The sequence below is a fragment of the Prionailurus bengalensis genome, chromosome B3 (genome assembly GCF_016509475.1).
Source record: "Prionailurus bengalensis isolate Pbe53 chromosome B3, Fcat_Pben_1.1_paternal_pri, whole genome shotgun sequence".
NCBI classification, from domain to species: domain Eukaryota; kingdom Metazoa; phylum Chordata; class Mammalia; order Carnivora; family Felidae; genus Prionailurus; species Prionailurus bengalensis.
The window spans coordinates 60,398,794-60,420,714 of record NC_057355.1 but is presented as its reverse complement, the minus strand read 5'-3'; the positions used below and the strand labels follow the sequence as shown (position 1 = coordinate 60,420,714).

Genomic DNA, 21,921 nt, shown 5'->3' with positions numbered 1-21,921 from the left:
ATGTGGAAATGTGGCTCCAATTTTAAAAGAGAAATCAGTGGAAAGTTAGAGTTAAATCTGTTGAAATTCACTTGATCAGCTTTGCTGCCACACTTCTATGGCTTAAACTGAAGAATACAGTCAAACTTCAGCTAATGGAGTTGAAGTGTTTGCATTTAAATATGATGATTTTTAGCATCTTTTAATTTCTTCCCAGAAGCATCAAGCTTCCAAATGGTAAAAGTATCTTCTCCTCCCATGCTTCTAATTGTTCCTTAAACCAAGATGGTTATATTGTCTTGGTTTTCAGATACGCCTTCACAAGTTCATATTAGAACTGTTCTTGTTTGTCTGCAATGACAATGAATCCTAAAACTGCTTTAAAAAAATAATGTCCACTAAAAAAATTACCAGGCATGCAAAGAAGCAGAAAAATATGACTCATAACCAGGACAAATGTCAATCAATATACTAGATCTAGAAATAACAGAGAGATTGAATTAGCTGACAAGGACCTTAAAATAGCTATTTTAAATATTATAAATATGTTCAAGAGGAGGTAAAGGAAAACATGACCATAAGAAGAGAAATGGAAGATAGAAAGAAGATCCAGTGAAACTTCTAAAGATGAAAAATATAACATATAAATATTGGACAAAATATTGCACTATAACAATATACTTTTTTTTTTGTAAGAACACATTCAGAGACAATGTTACATATTAAATACATCAAAGTGTTTCCCTATCATGGAGGAAGGTGAATAGGAATGGGTTGCAAGACAAAAGTGAGGAAAAACTAATTGATTAGTTAATTAATTTTTTAAAAAGGGGCCTGAACCAGACCTATTATAATAAATATCATGAAATGAGAAATATGATTAATTAACCCTAAACACTCCAAGGAACGAAAGAAGGAAATAAAGTAAAAAAGTGAGACAGGTGATGGGGAACTGAATTTTGGGGGATGACTAGAAACACCTTGTGAGCAAGATCCAGTCAGATCTCTGGAGCCCAAGAAGCTGAGATTAAAACAGTATCAGGCTAATTATAATAACTAATATTTATGTAAAATTAACTATGTGCCAGGCATTTTTCTAGGTACTGGCCAAATATTAACCCACAACCTGGTAAGGGAACATTCCACACAAGTCTTGATGTCTCTTTAATCAATGGAGAACAATAGTAGATTTGTGTTTGAGCCAAAGGTTGAGGCAACAAAATGCACCAGGACTGGGGCTGAGATTCCTTCTTTGAGAGCTAAGGGCTCAGTGAAAATGGTGAGGACAAGAGTCGTATTCAAATGAAGATAATGAGGTACTTTATAGAGGCCACTACACAACTGAGTGAGAAGAAATCTTAGGTGACATGTAGCCCAGGGGTGTTCAAAAAGTTTTAAGCAGAGGACCGTACATGCAAGGTAAAGCGTTAAGTGGGGATCCAATATACAAAATGTACTCATGGGGTAGTTTTGGGTGAAGAGAGGAGGGCCTAGCTCTAAGCAACACAACCTCCTCATCTCCCACACCATTTCCCATCATCCTTCCCCCCATGCCTCCTGGGCCACCTCTCTACTTTATAGAGCGGGGGATTATGCCCCATAGACCTGTTCACAGTCAATGTTCATGTCTTCCAAGTCAATGCTGACCCTATCCCTACCCGTGCAGCTGTGGGCAGGAACAGACCAGGCATATTCCCAGGATGACTGCCTTAAAAAAAAAAAAAAAGGCAAAAAACCAACTTTACTGAGATATAATTCACATACCAGAACCCTTGTAAAGTGTACAATTCAGGAGTTCTGGTCCAAGATGGCAATGTGGGAAGACCCTGAACTCATCTCCTCCACAGACACACCAAATCTACACCTATTTATAGAGCAATTCCTCTTGAAGAAGAACTGAGGGCTGACTGAAAGCTTCTGCACAACAAAAAATAGACCACACAGAGAGTGGCAAGAGAGAGGGGGACTTGGTGACCAAGGGAATCCCCACTCTGACTCTGTAAACTGCAGTGGGAAGAGATAGTACTGAGGGACTGTGAAAAGATTAGTCTGCCCTGGAGCACAGAAAAAAAGCCACAGTATAAAGAGCAACTGGAATATAAAAGAACCAGCCCTAGAACCTTGACAAGTGGCAGGGGAGCTGCTGGAACTCTCTCCAGGTCCCTTGTAGCAGAGAGTGGATGACCAGAACAGGAAAAGCCTGATGACTGAGAGCTGTGGGTGGCCAGCCCTAAATACAGAAAAGGTAGACCAGAGATTTGTCTGAAATTCCCCAAATAACAGCCAACTAATTGAATGTCAAAGAAAAATCCTGTTCAAAATTTGATGCATGCACGTTTTCCTTTTGGTGATTTTTCATTAGGAACTTGACGTCAGTATGTTGACATTTAAAAAGACAGTTCTGCGAGGCAGAGCTGCAGGGGGGGAATGCATTTCTGAGTCAGACAAGAGTCACTTGTTCACTGTAAGCCTCAGTTTTCTCATCTGTAAAATAATGGTAATGATATCTACTTTGCAGGCGGTTGTGAGGATAGAAAGAGTAAAAGTGCCCAGCATATGCCTGAAGTGCAGAGGATGCTGGGTAAGTGGCAGTTGCTAGCGATATGTATGTATTAGTATCTCCTAGTGGTTACAGCATACCAGACTTGGATGTGAGACTGGCTCTACTGCTCCATTTCCCCATCTGCAAAGTGGAGATGATGATGATATAGAACCTACCCCATATAGTCATTTGAGGGTATCAAATGAGGTGATCCTAGCTGATGCTTACTGAACATTCACTGTAGACAGGCACTATTAATTCTTAGCACATTCCACATACCTCAGTCCTTCAATAACCCTATTCAGTAGGTACTATTACTTTCTCCCATCATAAGTCTGAGGCACTAGACCAAGGCTACTCAGCCATTTGATGGTAGTGTTGGTATTTGAAAGCAGTCTACTTCCAGAGTCCACATGCCTCACTATTATTCTAGGTTGTCAAGATTTTAACACAGTGCTTGGCACAAAAGAAGTCTGAAATGCACATCAGCTATAGTGATTGTGAAATAAAAACAATATTACTAATAAATGTGCTTTGGTAGCTCTGTTGGGCTAAGGAATTTGATAAATCCTTAACTTTTAGCAGAGGATAGAGGTTGGGTCTTACCTATTTTTGTATCTAAGAATACTTAAAGCACAGTGCCTAGCTTAGAATAAGGACTCAATAAGTGGCTGGATGAATAAATGAGTTTTCAAACAGATATGCTTATTAATATACACCATGGTGGCCCTTTGGGGGAAAGCTGCTGTTGCCTGAGCTATAGTTGGATCAAGCCACATTTGACCCACTTTGCCCAGCCCTTTGCTTCCCAGGTCACAAAGCGGCCATGATTCTCATAAACATTTTAATTGGTCTGCTCTCATTACACAATCTTCATTCACTGGCTCCACCCCTCTCATTGCCCGGTTCCAGACAACCACACCCAAAACCCTGGTCCTCTCCCTCTCTACATGCACACTTGGCCCATTAGTCTTTAGGCTTTTCCACACAAAGGAAGGTTCCCTCTCCAACATGCACAAGACTGATCTGTTCTCTGCCTACCAGTCCTGTGCCTGCTCCCTGGATGACTCAGACATCCCAGGTCACCCATATCTCTGTGGCTCTGGGTATCAAAGCTGTTGAATTCCTAGTTTCTTGTCCCTGGGCAATCAGAGCCTCCAACTCAAGATGGGGCCCTGCACTTGAAAAGGAGGAAGAGCTCCTCACCAACCTATTTGAAGTCATCCTCTGTGGGTATTGACAGAAACCTCCTTGTGCCCTTGGACAGAGCCCTGGTGCTCTCTCCTCGGCAGCTCAACAGCCGGGCTGTCTCTAGGCTTCCTCCAAGAGCTCAGAGATGGGCTCAGCACATACAAGCACATAGACTGCACCAGGCTTTGTCATACAGGGAATTTCTACATGAAAGGCCTGAGTCTGCAATAAACGTGAAGCTGTGGCAGATCTGGTCTCCCTGGAATGGGCTAGAGACTCCTGTGAGTGAAAGCTGCTGCTGGCCTCTTTCCCTAACTAAGAAGAATAAGAACTTCCTGACTGTGACCCAAGTCAGGTATACAGATATGCATGCCTGGAAGCTGAGAGCAGCCTAGGTATGGGGGTCAGGGTGAGGGTGAGAGCCAATAGCAAGCTGGACCCTGGGTGAAGCAGAAGGCCTCCTCCTGCTGTCTCTATATGTGACTCATTTCTAGGTGTCACTTGCCTCAAGATTCACAGCCACCCCTTTCTTCTGCTTGCTCCTCCTGCTATCTGCAAATCAACTTCCATTTGCCTTCTTTTTCCCATACATATTTTTTTAGCTTTCCTTCTACTAGTGTAGCATCCACTTCCTATCAGAAAAAAGCTGATCTCCTGTTTTCTTCCACCCCCTACCTCTCTGACCCGAGTCAGGCCTCCAGGCCTACTGAGCATGAGACAACTCCAAATTCAAGGTCATTTTATGTCAACTGCCATCTTTCCCTGGCCCCATGGCCCATACCACCACTCCGATATACATTTCCCTCCCATGTCAAGACCACCCTCTGTGCTCAGAAAGGGCACTAATCAGTTTGTAAGCTTTCTAAATACTTGGCCTTTCATCTCATTCCTGTCTTGGACCAAACAATTTCCAGCCAGGCTCCTAGGTTGTCAAAACTCAGAGGAAGAGAAAGGACAGGAAAGTGTTTAATTTCTGCCTCAGAACTATCCTCTGAAATGGAAAGTGTTTAATTTCTGCCTCAGAACCATCCTCTGAAATAAGTCCAGATACATGAAGCCGGGGTCAGTGAGAAGACATTTTTACAGAGGGGCTTCCTTCCAAACATTTCTCTAGTGGGAACTGTGCAAGACTGGGATAAGAATGATTCAGAGGTCTAAGACATGAGCCAGTACGTTACTTGTTCTCTCCATGTCGCCCTTTCCACTCCCTACCTGTGCACATGATGGCAGCAAAGACCCAGCACTGCCCATAGCGCACTGGCTGGCAGCCTGTGGCATGCCACTGTTTCAGGATGGCCACACTGCCGGTCCACTCTGCAGGGTTGATGCCATCTAAATAACTCTCACTCCAGTTTCCATTAAGCACCCCATTGTCATCGTTGCTGTTGATCTGAAGAGAAACCATATATAGAACCATTAGAAGCATTCTTTTGCTCAGCAAGATGCGATGTGTGGGCTGCTTTGCAAGGTCTGTGGGCCTGAGACACAAAGGACTCTTCAAACTGGTTTTACCTGGGAATTTCCAGACCTGCTAGGGAAGTGGTGGGGGTAGGAAACTGGCCATTCTGACTTGTCTCTACTGTTAATTAGTTGATCATTCTATTTCTACTACCCCCTGCAAAGCTAGAGGTTGGCTCCAAGAGCTCTTAAAAATACCTCAGAGCAAAGGAAATTTCGAAAAAAAAAAAAAAAAAAAAGATCAGTTCCTAAACCAAAGTTATACTCAGCCTTTCCTGAAACATTAATTTGGAATTAATGAAGGCAATGGCCCACACCCAGCTATTTCGGAATTCAGCTGAGAAAACCTGTTACCCATATTTTTTCATTAGCCTCATCCAAACTGGCTTTGCCAGAGGGTCCCTGCTCTCGACTCTTCACCCCACCCCCATTGCAGGAGACAACTGTCAGGGGGCACCCCCCAACACACACAGCTTCCTCCCTCCGTAGACATACTCTGGGTGGGCAGAGCCAGACCCAATCTCACCATGGCACACACCACTCTGCTGATGTAGACGGGGCTTCCCCGCAGGGCACAGTCTGTAGCTGGATCAATCTGGAAGTTCAGACTCTTGTCTAGTAGCTCCAGGCAGATGTCTATGATATTCTCTTCAAACTATAAGACAGATGCAGAGAAGCAAGGCTCCCATGATTGGCACATGTAGATATGACAAGAAATTCATGACCCATCCCACCCAACTCTCCAATGGAGTGGTTTGCGGAACATGATCCCATTTGTAAGGTAACTGTGTCCAGTAGCACAGACATAAACTGCCTCCTAAGCAGGTGCAGGATCTCTGAGCTCTGGTGTCACAACTCACCCAGTTTGTATGTCCTACAAATCAAATCGCTGGGGTTCTTTCCAATGAGTCTGACTGGCTAAAAAGTCAGTTTCTCCCTCTTCTCCTCTCATTCCTGGAGCCTATGGGATGTTCTTGATAAAACCATGTTGCCTCATCTTCTACCTCCACTTGCTACCCCAACTCACCATTGGCAGCTACTGTTGAGGTACTGGCATGAACTAGCCATGATACCTGTGACTCAGTCATGCTCTGGAATGACTAATAGTGTGTGAGTTATGGAAGCTTCCCACCCAAAGCAGGCTGACTTATCCTTCGGGCTTGGTGTGAATGACATTTTATCTGAGGCCTTCCCTGACCCTGAGCCTTTAATGTCAGTTATAATGATGGAGCCAAGCTCTGTCTTGCTTGCCTGAGCATATACTCTGTCTGTCTCCAGCTGTCCTTGTAACTGTATGCCCCAGACCTGGCACAGTGCCCAGCACATAATAAGGACTCCATGCATCTTGGTTGAATGAGAGTAAATGAATGCATTTATCCCCATGTAATATTCCCACTGGACAATAAACAGGATTTAGGAACTTTCTCTGACCTATCTTCCCCAGGGGAGAGTTTAATCAGTTCACTTTTCTGCTTTAAAATGTTCAGAGGCCTCTAGACCTTCAGAATCAAAACTCTAACCTCCCCTAACAGCCACATAAGACCCTCCCTGATCTGGCCCCTTGTACCTCTCCAGCCTCATGTCTCAATTCCTCCTGCTTCATCATTTTGCTCCAGCATTACCAGATTCCTTGTAACCCTTGCAGCAGACCAAACTGTTTCTCACCCTTGTGTTTTTGCTCATGCTTCGCTCTGCCTGGGGTATTTTCCCCACCTTTCTTCACTTGGATAACTCAGTTCAAGCATCTCCTTTTCTAGGAAGCTTCCCCGATGACTCCATTCCCAACCAAGTGCTCCTCCTCTGGGCTCTCAGGACATCCTGTGCCCATCTCAGTCTTTGCATATCCCACTGCATGGTAAGTAACCTGCTTATGTGACTGAGTCCCCACTATACTATGAGCTCAGGGACAGCATTCAATTCATTTTCATATCCCTAACATCTTGTACTCTGCCTGATATTCAGCAGGCATTCGATGTAAGTTCACTGAATAAGAGACAGGAAGAAAGGGAAGGAGCCAGGGCTCAAAAAAAAGCAATTTCTCACTTCTGTTGCTCACAGATGATGGTAGGTTCCTGTCTACAGGGCCTCTCTGGATCCTCATTTGCCTGTGCTGAGTGAGGGGTTGGGGAGGTCAGTTGGTGCCAGTTGAGGCTGCCACGTCTCATCTTGAAAATAGCCACCTCAGGAGGCCTATGCTGTGCTTGAGACCACATGTGTTGGAGTTCTATTTGGGCAAGTCCAGGAGAGGGACTCATATCAAACAGACACAAGGCTCCACAAAGGATTTCCCAACCAACAGCCATTCGGCAGCCAAGACTAGTCTTCCTCCAACAGTGTTGTGGTGCCGGATCCCAGTCTTAAGAACCCTCTTCCCTGGCCTGGCCCTGGACTTCCTGGAGCACCTGTTGTAGGCTGAGCTTTATGTGGGAGGCAGGCCTTGCAATAAGGCAGGAGTTGCAACACATTCTGATTAATATGATGCCATTTTTACAAATACAATCACGTTTTAGAATATGCAGAAGAAACAAAACATGGAGGAACATACACCACTCTGGTGATGGTGCTTAGCATGCCCTTTGTGTTCTAAGTACCCATTTTTAATTTTTTTTAATGTTTATTTATTTTTGAGACAGAGAGAGACAGAGCATGAGCAAGGAGGGGGCAGAGAGAGAGGGAGACACAGAATCTGAAAAAGGCTCTAAGCCCTGAGTTTCAGCACAGAGCTCAACATGAGGCTTGAACCCATGAACCACAAGATCATGAGCTGAGCCGAAGTCAGATACTTAACCAACTGAGCCACATAGATGCCCCTAAGTACCCATTTTTGTAACGTTTCCTTGTAAAGTTTTTAAAACAGCTGTGTATTACTTTTATAATGAAAAGGATATTGGGGCGCCTGGGTGGCTCAGTCGGTTAAGTGTCCGACTTCAGCTCAGGTCACTGTCTCACAGTTTGTGGGTTTGAGCCCCACATCAGGCTCACTGCTGTCAGTGAGGAGCCAGTTTTGGATCCTCTGTCTTCCTCTGTCTCCCCCTCCTCTGCTCATGTGTGCTCACTGTCTCTCAAAAATAAACTTTTTTAAAAATCTTAAAAAAAAAGGAAAAGGTATCTAATCAAAACCAAAAAAGAGGCAATAGTAACCGGGAAGGAAGTACATCACTGCTCATTAACATTGCTTTTGGCTCAGATGTTCAGGGACAAGTTTCCTCAGTGTGACGGAACTGATCCTAGGGTCTGTGGTCTAGATAATGAAGATGAAGTGAGAGAGGCAAATGGGGCCCAACTGGAAACAGTTTAACAAGCAACCAGGCACTGCCATGGCCATCCTCATTATTGTCCTTTTGTCCTCATCATCATGGTCAATGGAACTCCCTGGTGGGTGCCTTTAGCTGTCCTTCCCCCTTAGATCCTGATGTTCAAATCAGACATGATCAGCAAAGAATATCCTCCGACTCATTTAGCTCCCTGGAGTGTCATCTCACACTTTGATGTTACCATCTGTCCGTTCTGGGTGAGCCCTGCATGAGAAGAACCCTCCCACCTTGCTCCTGCTCCCCACTTCCCACAAGCCCAGGGCCTGGATGGGCTATGAATAGGGCTGAGACTCACCTGTCCATAGTTCCAGGGACACGGGCGGATCCAATTCTTGTTCCCTTGGTAAATGAAGCCGTAATCATTCATGACATACTCCTGCCTCTGGGGCTCACTGTCCAAGTAGACAGAATCCCCTAGGAATCAAAGTGGCAGCACACAAAGCAAAAAAGTTATCGTTCCCTTCCTACCTCATTCCCATCCCCAGAAGGCAAAGTCCTATGGAAACTGAGCTCTGGGGATGGCACTGGGTGTCACCAAAAGGGACAGAAGAGGAGGTTTCATGGAGAGACCCACCTTCTACAATCCCTCAGCACCAGCAGCAGGTTCAATACGAACATGAGGTTGAATAGTGGAAATTTACCTTCAGTGGAATTTCTTGGTTTTCAAAGCACATTTACATCCTGACCTAATTAAGGGTGGAGGGAACAGGCTCAGAGTGATAAGTAACTTGTCCAAATCACATGTAAACACAGAGTGAAATTTGAACAGAGTCCATATGTCACCATATTCCATGATTTTTCTGCTACATTCAACTAAACCTGACTGGAAAAGAGCAAACCAGAATTTAGGGGTTGGCATTAACCTCCTCATGCCTTTTATAGGAATTTAACCTAAGGACAGCATTTAGGAAGTACACAGAGATTTGGATGCTAAGCTGTTTATTTGAGTACTGTTTGTAACACTGAAAAGCTGGAAACAACCTAAGTGCCTGGTTCTGGGAGCTTGTTAAATAGCCATGTCCACCACAGAATTCTGTACATACACGGTTAATGTAAGATTACAAAATTGTACATATAGGCATCGAAATCTACACGTGATATGTTAAGTTTTAAATGGGTTACATAATAATGTTATAGCATGAATTGACATTTGTTTAAAACATATTTATACAAGGATTTTGAAGACTATTCTAAAAGATGTTGACAGTAATTTTTTTTTCTTTTTGCCTGTTGGTATTCTCTAGATTTTTTGCAATGAGCACATATTGCTTTCACAATATAAAAAAAAATTTTTTTAAGTTGAGAATGAACAAATAAAGGCCATGGGAGTAGGTGTCCTCTTTGCAGTGTCCTAGAACAATCTGGAAGGCCCACCTAACTTGTAGGTAAAAGTACTCTCCTCAATTCCTCAGAGGCAGCCTCAGACTCAGCCTGCATGGACTCTGGTAGAGTCAGACTCCTAGAGAAGATCCATTTTAATGAGGTCTTGCACCAGTGTGACCAGATCTGCAGGTTCATGTTTGAGACCACACATATTCTCCTCACAGCAGGGGCTAGCAGTGGCCAGCACTGCAGGGTGGGGGTCCCTAGCCAATATCTTGGACATGGTGATGGGGTAGCCACTGATCCTGTCTTCAGGGCCTACCAACCCCTAGCCCCATATTGAGTCTTCTGGGACCTGGATGGGGCACAGCTTTAAAAAAAAAAAAAAAAGGCCCTACAGTGATTACTTTCCTCCTCACAGTTCAGGAGAGGCCTAAGTACAAGTCTGAAACCCACAGTCTTGGAGGTCAGGACGTGTGTGTGTGTCTGTGTGTGTGTGTGTGTGTGTGTATACAAGAGAGAGAGATAGAGACAGATAGACAACTGCCCTCCTTGACCCAGTGGTGGAGCGTTTTCGTATGGCTAATGGGTAAGAGCTCTGGGCCACTCAATGACAGGGCAGTAGGAGGTGGTTAGAGATGCTAGATCCCAGCCAGGTTCTGGTATGACTCACCTAGCCCCCTTAGAATAAGGTTGGAGGAGCAGGTAGAATGAGAGGAGGAAGGAGAGAGGATATCCTCCAACTAGAATAGGACTGTTGAGTCTGGCCTCTGCTCCAAAGCCTACCAGACACATTCTCAACGCTCAACTCTTCCTGCCCTTCTTCCCACTCTCTCCTCCTGACTTGTCCTTCATTCTGCCCATACCATGTCTGTATGTCTGTATAACTACTCTGCCCTCAGGTGGATTTAGATTACAGGGATCGTAGGACAGGTGGTACTGGGATATTCCATATATCTTTGTCTAAGACAAACACTGGAAACAGCTAAGATACCCATATATAGGAGACTAGTTAAAAACATTTGGTAGTCCAAACAATGGAGTAATTGTAGCCATTAAAAAGAACATATTGATAGGAAAATATATTCAAAGTTGAATTGTTGAATAAAAAAAGCAAGTTAAAGCATGCTATGTACTATATAATCCCACTTGTGGTACAACTGTATAATCACACACATATGTATATATGCATAAATACATATTTGATTAAGCATGGAACAGTTTTGTAAGACTACACAAGAAAATGCTAACAGAATTTTCCTCTGGAAGATGGAACTTGGAGTTTGGGATAAACTTTTACTTTTCACTTTATACTTTCCTTCCTCCCTCCCTTCCTCTTTCTTTCATTTTTTCTTTCTCTCCTTCATTCCTTCCTTCATTCCTTTGTTCCTTCCTTTCCTTCATTCTTTTTCTTTCTTTCTTCTTTCTTTTCTTTACTTCATTCCACAAATATTCAATGCAATACGCTTCTTATTCTTAGAATGAAAAGACTCAAGTTAATTTAAAAATGTGTGGTAAAGGTAGATGTTAATAGTGGTCAAAGTTAATTATATTAGTCTTCTTTTCAAAAGTTTATTTTATTGGGGTGCCTGGGTGGCTCAGTTGGTTAAGCGTCCAACTTTGGTTCAGGTCATGATCTCATGGTTCATGAGTTCAAGCCCCATGTCGGGCTTTGCACTGACAGCTTTCTGCCCTTCCCCTGCTTGTACTCTATCTCTCTCTCAAAAATAAATAAACATTTTTTTTTTTACTTGAGAGAGAGAGAGAGAGAGAGAGAGAATGAGCAGGGGAGGAGCAGAAAGAGGAGAGAGAGAGAATCCCAAGTGGGCTCTGCACTGATAACACGGGGCTCAAACTCACAAACCATAAGATAATGACCTAAGCAGAAACCAAGAGTCAGACACTTAACCAACTGAGCCACCCAGGTGTCCCAATAGCTTTCTTTCTTTCTTTTTTTGATGCTACTTATTTTTGAGAAAGACAGAGACAGAGCATGAATGGGGGGAGGGCAGAGAGAGAGACACAGAATCTGAAGCAGATTCCAGGCTCCAAGCTGTCAGTACAGAGCCCAAAACAGGGCTTGAACCCATGAACCATGAGATCATGACCTGAGCCGAAGTCAGACACTTAACTGACTGAGCCACTCAGGTGCGCCTCAATAGTTTCTTTTTAAGTAAAGATGACTTTGCTCATGTTTTAAAAATTCTAAAGAAGTAAATAGCAAGTTCTTCCTGCCTTGTTTCTGGTGCTTGGGAGTAGATGCTGAGTGCATACAACTGGGAGGTTTCTGGTAATCAGGGAACAGGGGTCTAGAAATCCTTGAGCCTGGCTCTCTGTGGCACTGACAAAGGGGCAGAGACAAGGGACCCACACACAGACACCCCACCTTACCTGGGCACCAGGGATTGAAGAGCAGGATGAACTCCCCAAGCTGGTAGGCTGTGACAGACTTCTGGAAACAGTCAATATGAACTTTCAAGAGATACCGACCCACGGCTGCCGTGGGAGGGGCACACAGGCTCACCTCCAGGGAGCTGGCCCCATTGGTCTCCAGAGAGGCAATCCATGGGCTGGGACCATGATGACCTGCCAGGCTGAACAGGGCTCGAGTCCCATTGGACAAGTCTGGTAGGGGTCCTGAGAGGGAAGCAGAACTCAGGCTCTCTGCAGTAAACTCTCAACCCTCCAGAATCTTCCTACACACACACACACACACACACACACACACACACAGCCCTCAGGGGTCCTCACCAGTCTCAACCACAAAGATGATATTGTCCAGGCCTGGCTGGAAGCCCCGCTTCCTGAAGTACAGAGTGATGTTGAAGGCCTGGCCCCGGCGAACCAGGAGTCGGTCAGAGCTGATCTCCTCTGTGTGGTGCCGCACGTTGTTCCAGGAGCTCTGGAGGTCTGTGAGGGCCACCTCCAGCCCTGCAACAGGGCAGCCAGGGGCATATGAAAGAGCAGGGCTGTAGAGTCTGGTCCAATCTTGCCCACCACTGTTTAGTTGTACAAACTTGAGAAAGAAACTTAGCCTCTCTGAGCCTCAGTTTCCAAGTTAGTAAAACAGAATCCATAATACCAGTGTTACAGCATTGGTATGAGGATTAAATGAGGCTTCATGCCTGCAACTGCCTCTTTGTTACTTCCTTCTTCCTTCCCTTTCTTGCTTTTATAACCCTCTATCCCCTTCCCCTTTTATGCCCTCCAGAGGTACATGGATTTCTGCCTCTGTCCAACCTCTTTCATAGTCCTGGCCAAGTTTGATTGCTCCCTTCAGCCTAGCATGTCTCCAGATTCACCCCAGCATCCAGTTTTTAGACTCAAGTTAACAATGTCACTTGCCCCTGTGCCAGCCTCCAGGTCTGGTAGTTAACTACTATGCTTTCAGCAATTTGCTGGCTCCCTGACCACCACTAATGTCACATGCCTAATGCCCTGGGAGCTGGGATGCTGAGGATAGTCAAAGAAAGTCCCACTCCCAGCCTTCTGGAGCCTCTGATAAAACACAGATTGATCTCACTACTCTCCAAGTGTGTCTCCCCAAGAAGGGCTCCATTTCTGACTTCTCCATGTTTGGCCATGGTCCTACAGTGGTCTCGAGGCATCTGGGCTCACAACCTTTAAGTCACACTTGGCTCATCCATCTCTTTCTTGGTCTTTTTCCATTCGTATGTGGACACATCCCTTCATTCCGTGAAAACATCTCTGGTGTCCACTTGACCCACATTTGCATAATTCTGACCTCCTCACTTTACCCCTAGTGGCCATAACCACTTCCATTAGGTGTCCTGCTTCCTACACCATCCTCTCCTAACACATCACCAGATTATCTTTCCTCAAGACAATTGAATCATGCCATCCTTTTGCTTTAAAAGTTCTGAGATACCCTACAGTCTACCATACAAAACGCACACTCCTTAACCTGACACTTATGACCCTCCACACCTGGCCTTCAGTTACTTGCGTTCTTGCTTCTCAACACTCCAAGCATAGGCCCTTTCCTCCAACCAATCTGTTCCCAAGCAAATGGTAGCCCTACCTGTCCACGTATTTTGATCCTGCTGTAACCCCAACTTAGAGTGCCCTCTCATTCCGTCTGTCCTAACAAAATCTAACCAAATTCTACCTGTCCTCCAAGGCCTGTTGAAGACCCACCTCTTTCATGAAGCCTGCCTGAGCTGACCCACCCTTCTTTCCATCTCCCACTGGCCTAGAGTACTTAACTGCATCACTTATAGTGAAACTTAATTGCTTCATTGAGTTAATATCATGCTCAATTGTTCATTTTTATCAACAAACTTTTACTGGGAGCCAGTAATTTCAGGATCAGCAAGAAATATTCAGATATTTTTGTAGTTACTTTTTCATTTGTTTGCCTTCTACCACAATATGTAAGCCAATGAGGATACAGGCCTAGCTGTTTTGTCTCAGCTGTATTCTAGATTATAAGAAATACAAAACAAAACATTTGACAAAATCCAACATCTTCTCATAATAAAAAACACCCAACAAGTAAATTACCTCTAAGAAAGGAAGTAAACTAGCTGAAACTGATAAAGAGTATCTATGAAAAATCCACAGTCAAAACCATATTTAATAATGAAATACTAGATACTTTTCTCCCTAAGATTAGGAACAAGACTAGGGTATCTTCTCTCTTTAGCACTGTACTAGAGATTCTAGCCAGTACACATTGGAAATAAGTAAAATTGTCTTTATTAATGTATGACATGATCTTGAATATAGCAAATCCTAACAAATCCACACACAAAATTAGAACTAGCAGATAAATTCATCAAGGTTGTAGAATACAATATGTATATACAAAAATTAATTATATTTCTATACACTTGCAATGAATGAAGTTTTAACCCTGCCTTACACCATATACAATAATAAACTCTAAATTAATCTAAGACTTAAATGTAAGAGCTAAAACCATAAAACATTTAGAAGAAAACATAGGAGTAAATTTTCATTATCTTGGACTTGGAAATGGTTTCTTAGATAAGACAATAGAAGCACAAGCAACAAAATAAAAAACCCTATAAATTGGACTTCATCAAAATTAAAAATTTTTTGCTTCAAGGATATCATCAATAAAGTGAAAAGACAACTACAAAATGAGAGAAAGTATTTATAAATCATATATCTGATAAGGGATTTGTATCAAGAATATATAAAGAATGTGTACAACCCAATGATTAAAAAAATAACACAAATAAAAAATGGGCAATTGATCTGAATAGACATTTCTCCAAAAAAATGTGCAAAGGCCAATAAGCAAATGAAAAAATGTTAAACATCATTAATCATTAGGGAAATGCAAATGAAATACCACTCCACATGCACTAGAATGGCTCTAATAAGAAAGACAGAAAATAACCAGTGTTGGGGAGGATGTGGAGAAATTGGAACGCTTATACATTGCTGATAGGATTGTAAAATGGTATGGCCACTTTGGAAAACAGTATGGCAGTTCCTCAAAATGTCAAAAATAGAGTTACCATATGATCCAGCAACTCCACTCCTAGGTATGGACCTGAGAATTTGAAAACATTTGTTCACACAAAACCTGTACATGAATGTTGATAGCAGCACTATTCATAATGGCCAAAAGATGGAAACAACCATCTGGTTATTGACCACTATCTGGATATTGGATGAACGAGTGTGGTATATCTGTAAAGTGGAATGTTATTCAGCCACATAAAGGAATGCTGAATACAGTATAATATAGATGAAACTTGAAAATATTATGCTTAGTGTAAGGAGCCAGATACAAAAGGTTACATATTATATGATTCACTTTAAGTTTATTTACTTATTTTGAGAGAGAGAGGAAGAGAGAGGGAGAGACAGAATCCCAAACAGGTTCTGTGCTGTCAGCACAGAGCCTGATGCAGGGCTCAAACTTAAGGACTGTGAGATCATGACCTGATCAAGAGTCAGATGCTTAACCTATGGAGCCACCCAGTTGCCCTATATAATCCAATTTATATGAAATATTCAGAATGGGTAAACCCATAGAGACAGATGGTGGATTAGGGTTTGCCAGGGGCTGGAAGTAGGAGAAAATGGGGTATGACTGCTATAGGGTATGGGGGTTCTACTTTTTTTTTAATCTTTTAAACATTTATTTATTTTTTGAGCGACAGAGACAGAGCACAAGCAGGGGAGGGGCAGAGAGAGCGGGAGTCACAGATTCTGAAGCAGCCTCCAGGCTCTGAGCTGTCAGCCAGAGCCCAATGCAGGGCTCGAACGCACGAACCGCGAGATCATGACCTGAGCAGAAGTCGGATGCTCAACTGACTGAGCCACCCAGGTACCCTGGGTATGGGGTTTCTTATGAAAGAAATATAAGCATAATGATCAGCACATTGTAGGTACCAAAAGATGTTTGCTAGTTTGAATAGAGTTCTCTATCTTTTCCATAATCACTCTGCACTTATTTCAAATTCAACCAACACCTCACTGAAGGCTTGTCTGCTATGTGCTGGGCACCATTGTAGACACTCTATCTCATTGAGTCCTCACCACAATGTTGGAGGGATGAAATGTCATGTCATTCACACTTGGAGATGGGAAACAAGGTTCAGGCAGATTAAATGTCTTTTCTAAGGCTGAACCTAGGGTTATTGGCCTAAGCCCCGTGTTCTTTCCATTACTCAACAGTTGCTGCCATTGCTGGTCTTCAGAAAGGAACCAGCCTACTGATAGCTGGGAGAGCACCTGGCTTTCCCCTGGTAGTAGAAAAAGAAGCTCATCCCTTTTGGAGACCAGCTGACTACACAGATCATTTACTGGCTCCAATTCAGGTTGGGCTCATGACTTAGACTCCTCACTAGGTATGGCAACATCTGCCTGAGAGCCAGCACTGGGGCCAAATCTCATCCTCTGGATACATCATGGGTCAAGTTAACTTCTGCGTATAATGCTGGGATTATTCTTCACCCCACACACCAGACTTTCAAATAGGAAGTACATTTACTATTGGGCATATTTGTTCTCCTTGATGTGAGGGGATGAAGGGGAGTAAAATGATCAAAGAAATAGAAAGGAAATTATAGGTAGAATCTTCAAAGTAATTGATCTCAGTATCAATCCTAGAGAGACACTCCCACATGAGTACAGAGGCATACATAAGAATGTGCCCTGCAGCATTGCTTATATAACTGGAAAATGGGAAACAACCTAAATGCCATCAAAATGGGATGGATAAATAAATTACTTACACCCATACTATGGAGTACTATGCAAAGTGGAAATTTTTGAGGTAGATTTAAAGGTACTAATTGGCATGGGTAGAGCTCCAACCACATACTGTTGAGTGAAAAAAAAAATCAAGTTGTAGAAAAATATGTACAATGTGATTATACCATGATATTTATGATATTTATACCAAAAAAGCTAGTCATATATATATATATAATTTTACATATGTACTGATCTTATACACACACACACACACACACACACACACACACATACGCACACACAAATATAAATATGTAGACAAAAGACTAGTAACCATGATTTCTCTTAGATATGACCACAGTGGCCTCTCTGGAGATGAGGCTGGGGTTGGTGGTGGTGGTCAAGGGACTGTAACTTTATCTGTAATTATTGTCTTATTTTACTTCAAGTGCATATCCATATATTTCTTGTGTAGATAAAAATCATTTTTAAATTTTTAAATATTTATTTATTTTTATTTTTAATTTTTTTAACGTTTATTTATTTTTGAGACAGAGAGAGACAGAGCATGAATGGGGGAGGGTCAGAGAGAGAGAGGGAGACACAGAATCTGAAACAGGCTCCAGGCTCTGAGCTGTCAGCACAGAGCCCGATGCCGGTCTTGAACTCACGGACCGCGAGATCATGACCTGAGCTGAAGTCGGACGCTCAACCGACTGAGCCACCCAGGCGCCCCAATATTTATTTATTTTTGAGAGAGAGTGAGCAGGGCAGGGCAGAAAGAGAGAGAGAGAGAGAGAGAGACAGAGAGAGGGAGAGAGAGAGAGAGAGAGAGAGAGAGAGAGAGAGAGAGAGAGAAAGAGAGAGAATCCCAAGCAGGCTCCGTGCTGTCAGCACAGGGCCCTACTCTCAGGGCTGTATCTCACAAACCGTGAGATCGTGACTTGAGCCAAAATCAGGAGTCAGATGGTTAAGCAACTGAGCCACCCAAGCACCCCCAAAATTATAAAAACTTAAACAAAAAGAGTAAGTGAAGGTGAAGCTGTTAAATATGTAGAAATTTGAGCTCATTTTTAGAAATGGTTTTAACTAACGAACTAATCGTCAAAGCAGCTTTCTAGAGAGGAAATATAGACAGAACAGATTAGCTGAAATGAGGAACAGACTTTCTGAAGTGGGGAAAAAGAGAAGGTTTGAAGATGCAGAGAATTTCAGAGCCAGAAGAAAACTTCAAGTTCATCCTGTCCACCCCGCCCCCTCACGTTTCAGGCATGGGGCTGGGAACTAGAGAAGTGACTTGCTAAATGTTAAGGCATCAGCAAGTGGCAGAGGACAGGCTCCCTGACCCACTAATCCCTGGCCCTGCCCCATCCCACTGGGCTATGGAAGCAGGCGTGCTGGTACACAGCTGTTTGGCTATGTTTACCAGCCGGTCTCCACCTCATTTCGTGGGTCTCTGACTATCAACAAATTCTGAAATTTCTGGGTTCTTTCAGCCTCAGTTCTTTATTTACTCCTTTCTTCCTCTGAATCCATTCTCCCCTTGACTTCCTACAGTCTCTCTGTCTTCCTTCTTCCTTAGCTTCTGCAGCCCCAGGGGGCCTCCCCTACCTTGCTCCATGGCCGCTGTCTCTGGTTCCTGGGCCACTCTTCACAGAACAGCTGGGCGGCTTGGAGCTTCAGGAAACTGGTCCTGGTACGTTTGTTCCCCCTTCCATCTTTAAGACTCCAAGAGACACCGAAGGCAGGGTGGCTGCTGCACTGCCACCTGCTTACTGGGCAGATCACAACTGGTTTTCTCACTTGCCCTCAGGTTTTTCTTGGCAGTGTTGCTCAGCTGGGAAGAAGTGTGGAAGCCAATGAACTCTCAGGGCCTTATGCCATGTGAGCATTTGATAGCTCTTGGGCAATGAAGCATTCCATGGCAGGTGTTGTACTATAGTGGGGGAGCCAGGTGGGAGAGGTGAGCTGATGGCCTCTCTGGGGATGCAAGGGGCTGTGCCCCTACAGGAAAGAATACCAGGGTCCCAAGACTACAGATCACAGCTGGGAGAGCCTCTCAAGCCTAGAACTCTGGCTGGCTTTTATCCTGAAGGGCCACTTTCTAGATGTCAAATGCAAAGAGAACCCACTCTGGATCACCCTTGGTATGATTTTTTTGGTATTAGTTTTTGGGGCAGAGATATTGTGTTGGGTGAGACTGGCCAGGTGAAGGCGAATCTCAAAAGGAGTAGAGGAAATAAACTTGGGAAGATGCATGGAGGAGTTCTGGAAATAAGTAAGAAGGTAGGAATGCCAGTGGATGTCCTTGGTTCTATTAAGAACAAACAGTACAAGTCCTGGGAGTGAGCATGTAGGGAGAAAAACACAGATGGGAGGAGACAGATGGAAGGAGGGGAAAGGGCTTTTAGCAGGGAGTGGGCAGGACACCCTAAAGGCCTTCGCCCCCGCCCCCACCCTGCCTTTCCCTCCTGTGGGAACTTCCACTGAATTCCCTGCTTTCTGGGTCCCTTAACCTCCCTCTTCAGGAACCTCGCTCACCACCATCTGCCCTCCTTCCTGTATTTTCTCCTCTCCTTGTTCCCAGTCTGCTCTTATAGTATTTGTATCCATTCACATATACAATTCACTACTTCACACACACACCCACCTTCATTCCAGCATTTCTGGTCTTGGCGAGTGAGGACAGTGCCCATCCAGTCACTCTGGGAGAAACCTGGGTGCCACCTCATATTTCTCTGTCTTCCTGACCTCCCTTAGCCCATCAGCCACTGATTGCTGCCAGCCCAACTCCTGATTATCTCCTAAAATTAGCCTACTCTCCCTGGGCCGTTGGCCCTGCCTTCACTGAAGCACCCCCTGGCCTGGACAACAACTCCTAACCAGTCTCCCACCCATCCTTTTTCCAAATGAGCCATCACAGTGATGTTTCTGAAGTGCCAATTGAGCCAGGTTGCTCCTGGCTTACAATCCAGCAGTAGGTCGAGTCCAAGCTTCTCAACATTGCCCACAAATCTCTTCAGGATCTTTCCTTCCTGCCTGGAGTCCATTCAGGCCAAATACCTGCCGTTCTCAGATGCAGATCTGCTTTCCTACACCTGTTATTGCACCTGCCAGTCTCTCTATTTCTGAAATGTCCTTCTCTCAGTTCTCACCTTTCTCAGATCCAGGCTCAAGTGCTGCCCCTCCAGGAGGTCTTCCTAACACCCCCTCTCCACCATGCCAGGCATACCAGGCATTTAGGGGCACCCCCTTTTCATTCCCTATTAGCCTACTCATACTCCATGTTATAAATACTTAGCCTATTTCCCCACCAATCCCCCTGGAAGGCATGGCCTATATCTTATTAATCTACCCCCAGTGCTTACTAATGATAATGGCTAATAGTGAAACTACTGGAAGGACTAGCGACATCTTTTCAGTTCCAGTGCATCATCCCACTTAATCTTCATGCCATTCCCCTGAGTTAGGTACTATGATTGTTCCTATATTACAGGTGAGGAAATCGAGCCTTAAAGATACTAAATAGTTTTCCTAAGATCACTAAGAACTAGTGGAACTAGATTTCGAACACAAAAGTCAGACTCCAAAGTCGTGCACAAATGCTTAATGCAGTATCTGAAGCATGGCCAGTTTTCCAGTTCATATTTGTTGACCGTGCAATTGAATGAATTAAAAGATGATCCATACACGAACAAATGGATAAGTGCCTGAACCCACTGCCACATTAGTGGAAATGGGTTAGCTTAGGGAGAAGGAGGAGGCATAGGCAGGAGAGCTTAATTGTGAGGAGAAACAGGAAGGTGAGTGCAGTGAGGGCGGGTGGGTCTGGAGAGGTGAAGTAGCCAAAGAGGAAGGTGCCCAGTGGCCATCCGACAATAGCAGCCTATTTCATGGCACTGGGCTAAGGAGCTGGCTTATAGGTTTAGCTTTTCATTTGATTCCTACAAATCATAGTCAGAAGGTGTGTGTTGTGTGTGTGCTGGGGGAAGGAGGCAACTCTGGTCAGAGCGGCTTGTCTAGGGTAAGGGAGGCAGAGGAGAGCCAGGGAAGCTCAGCAGAGTTGATGGGCACCTTCCTGTTTGGAGGGAAGCAGGGCTGTGACCTGCAGGGGAAGGGCACAGAGCAGATCCTGGGACACTCAAATAGGGAGGTGTGGGCTCACCTGCCATCCCCCTGAACCAGCTCTAACAGGATGGGGGTGGGGTACCTCCAGACCTTTCTAAGACTCAGAGAGACTAGGATGCTAACATTTGTTCCTGCCATGAATTCCCAGTATGCCCTCAGCCACGTTCCAGTTTCCTTGTCTGTAAAATCAGGGTCCATGGGCTCCATGGGAGATTCCCCCCAGACAGTAGCAAAGGGAAGCATGAATTGGCAGATCCAGGTGGGTTCCTCTGCCTCCTCCCTTTTCTTTTCTTTTTAATGTTTATTTATTTATTTATTTTAACGTTTATTTATTTTTGGGACAGAGAAAGACAGAGCATGAACGGGGGAGGGGCAGAGAGAGAGGGAGACACAGAATCGGAAACAGGCTCCAGGCTCTGAGCCATCAGCCCAGAGCCCAACGCGGGGCTCGAACTCACGGACCGCAAGATCGTGACCTGGCTGAAGTTGGACGCTTAACCGACTGCGCCACCCAGGCGCCCCAAATGTTTATTTATTTTTGAGAGAGAGAGAGAGAGCAAGAGTGCGAGCAGCTGAGGGGCAGACACGGAGAGAGAGAATCTGAAGCAGGCTCTGCACTGACAGTGCAGAGCCCGATGCAGGGCTCGACCTCACAAACCGTGATATCATGACCTGAGCTGAAACCAAGAGTTGGACGCTTAACTGCCTGAGCCACCCAGGCACCCCTGCCTCCTTCCTTTTCTGTGATCAGAAATGGAGACAGTCACTCAGAAGAGGTGACTAAAC

General features: G+C 44.3%; 1 protein-coding gene across 2 annotated transcripts in view; it reads right to left on the bottom strand.

Moving 5' to 3' along the window:
- The window catches only part of TGM5 (transglutaminase 5), a 30,670-nt gene extending 11,808 nt beyond the window's left edge, over positions 1–18,862 (bottom strand). Inside the window, exons 1-6 of one of the 2 annotated variants that reach the window (XM_043554094.1) lie at positions 18,619–18,862; positions 12,559–12,738; positions 12,199–12,444; positions 8,780–8,898; positions 5,697–5,825; positions 4,925–5,102 (exon numbers count right to left, since the gene is read on the bottom strand). In XM_043554094.1, the coding sequence (XP_043410029.1) occupies positions 4,925–5,102; positions 5,697–5,825; positions 8,780–8,898; positions 12,199–12,444; positions 12,559–12,738; positions 18,619–18,628 (862 nt within the window). In that variant the 5' untranslated portion in view covers positions 18,629–18,862. The remainder of the gene's footprint in view (positions 1–4,924; positions 5,103–5,696; positions 5,826–8,779; positions 8,899–12,198; positions 12,445–12,558; positions 12,739–18,618) is intronic. The other variant, XM_043554095.1, reaches the window with a different exon arrangement.
- Positions 18,863–21,921: the final 3,059 nt, after the last annotated feature.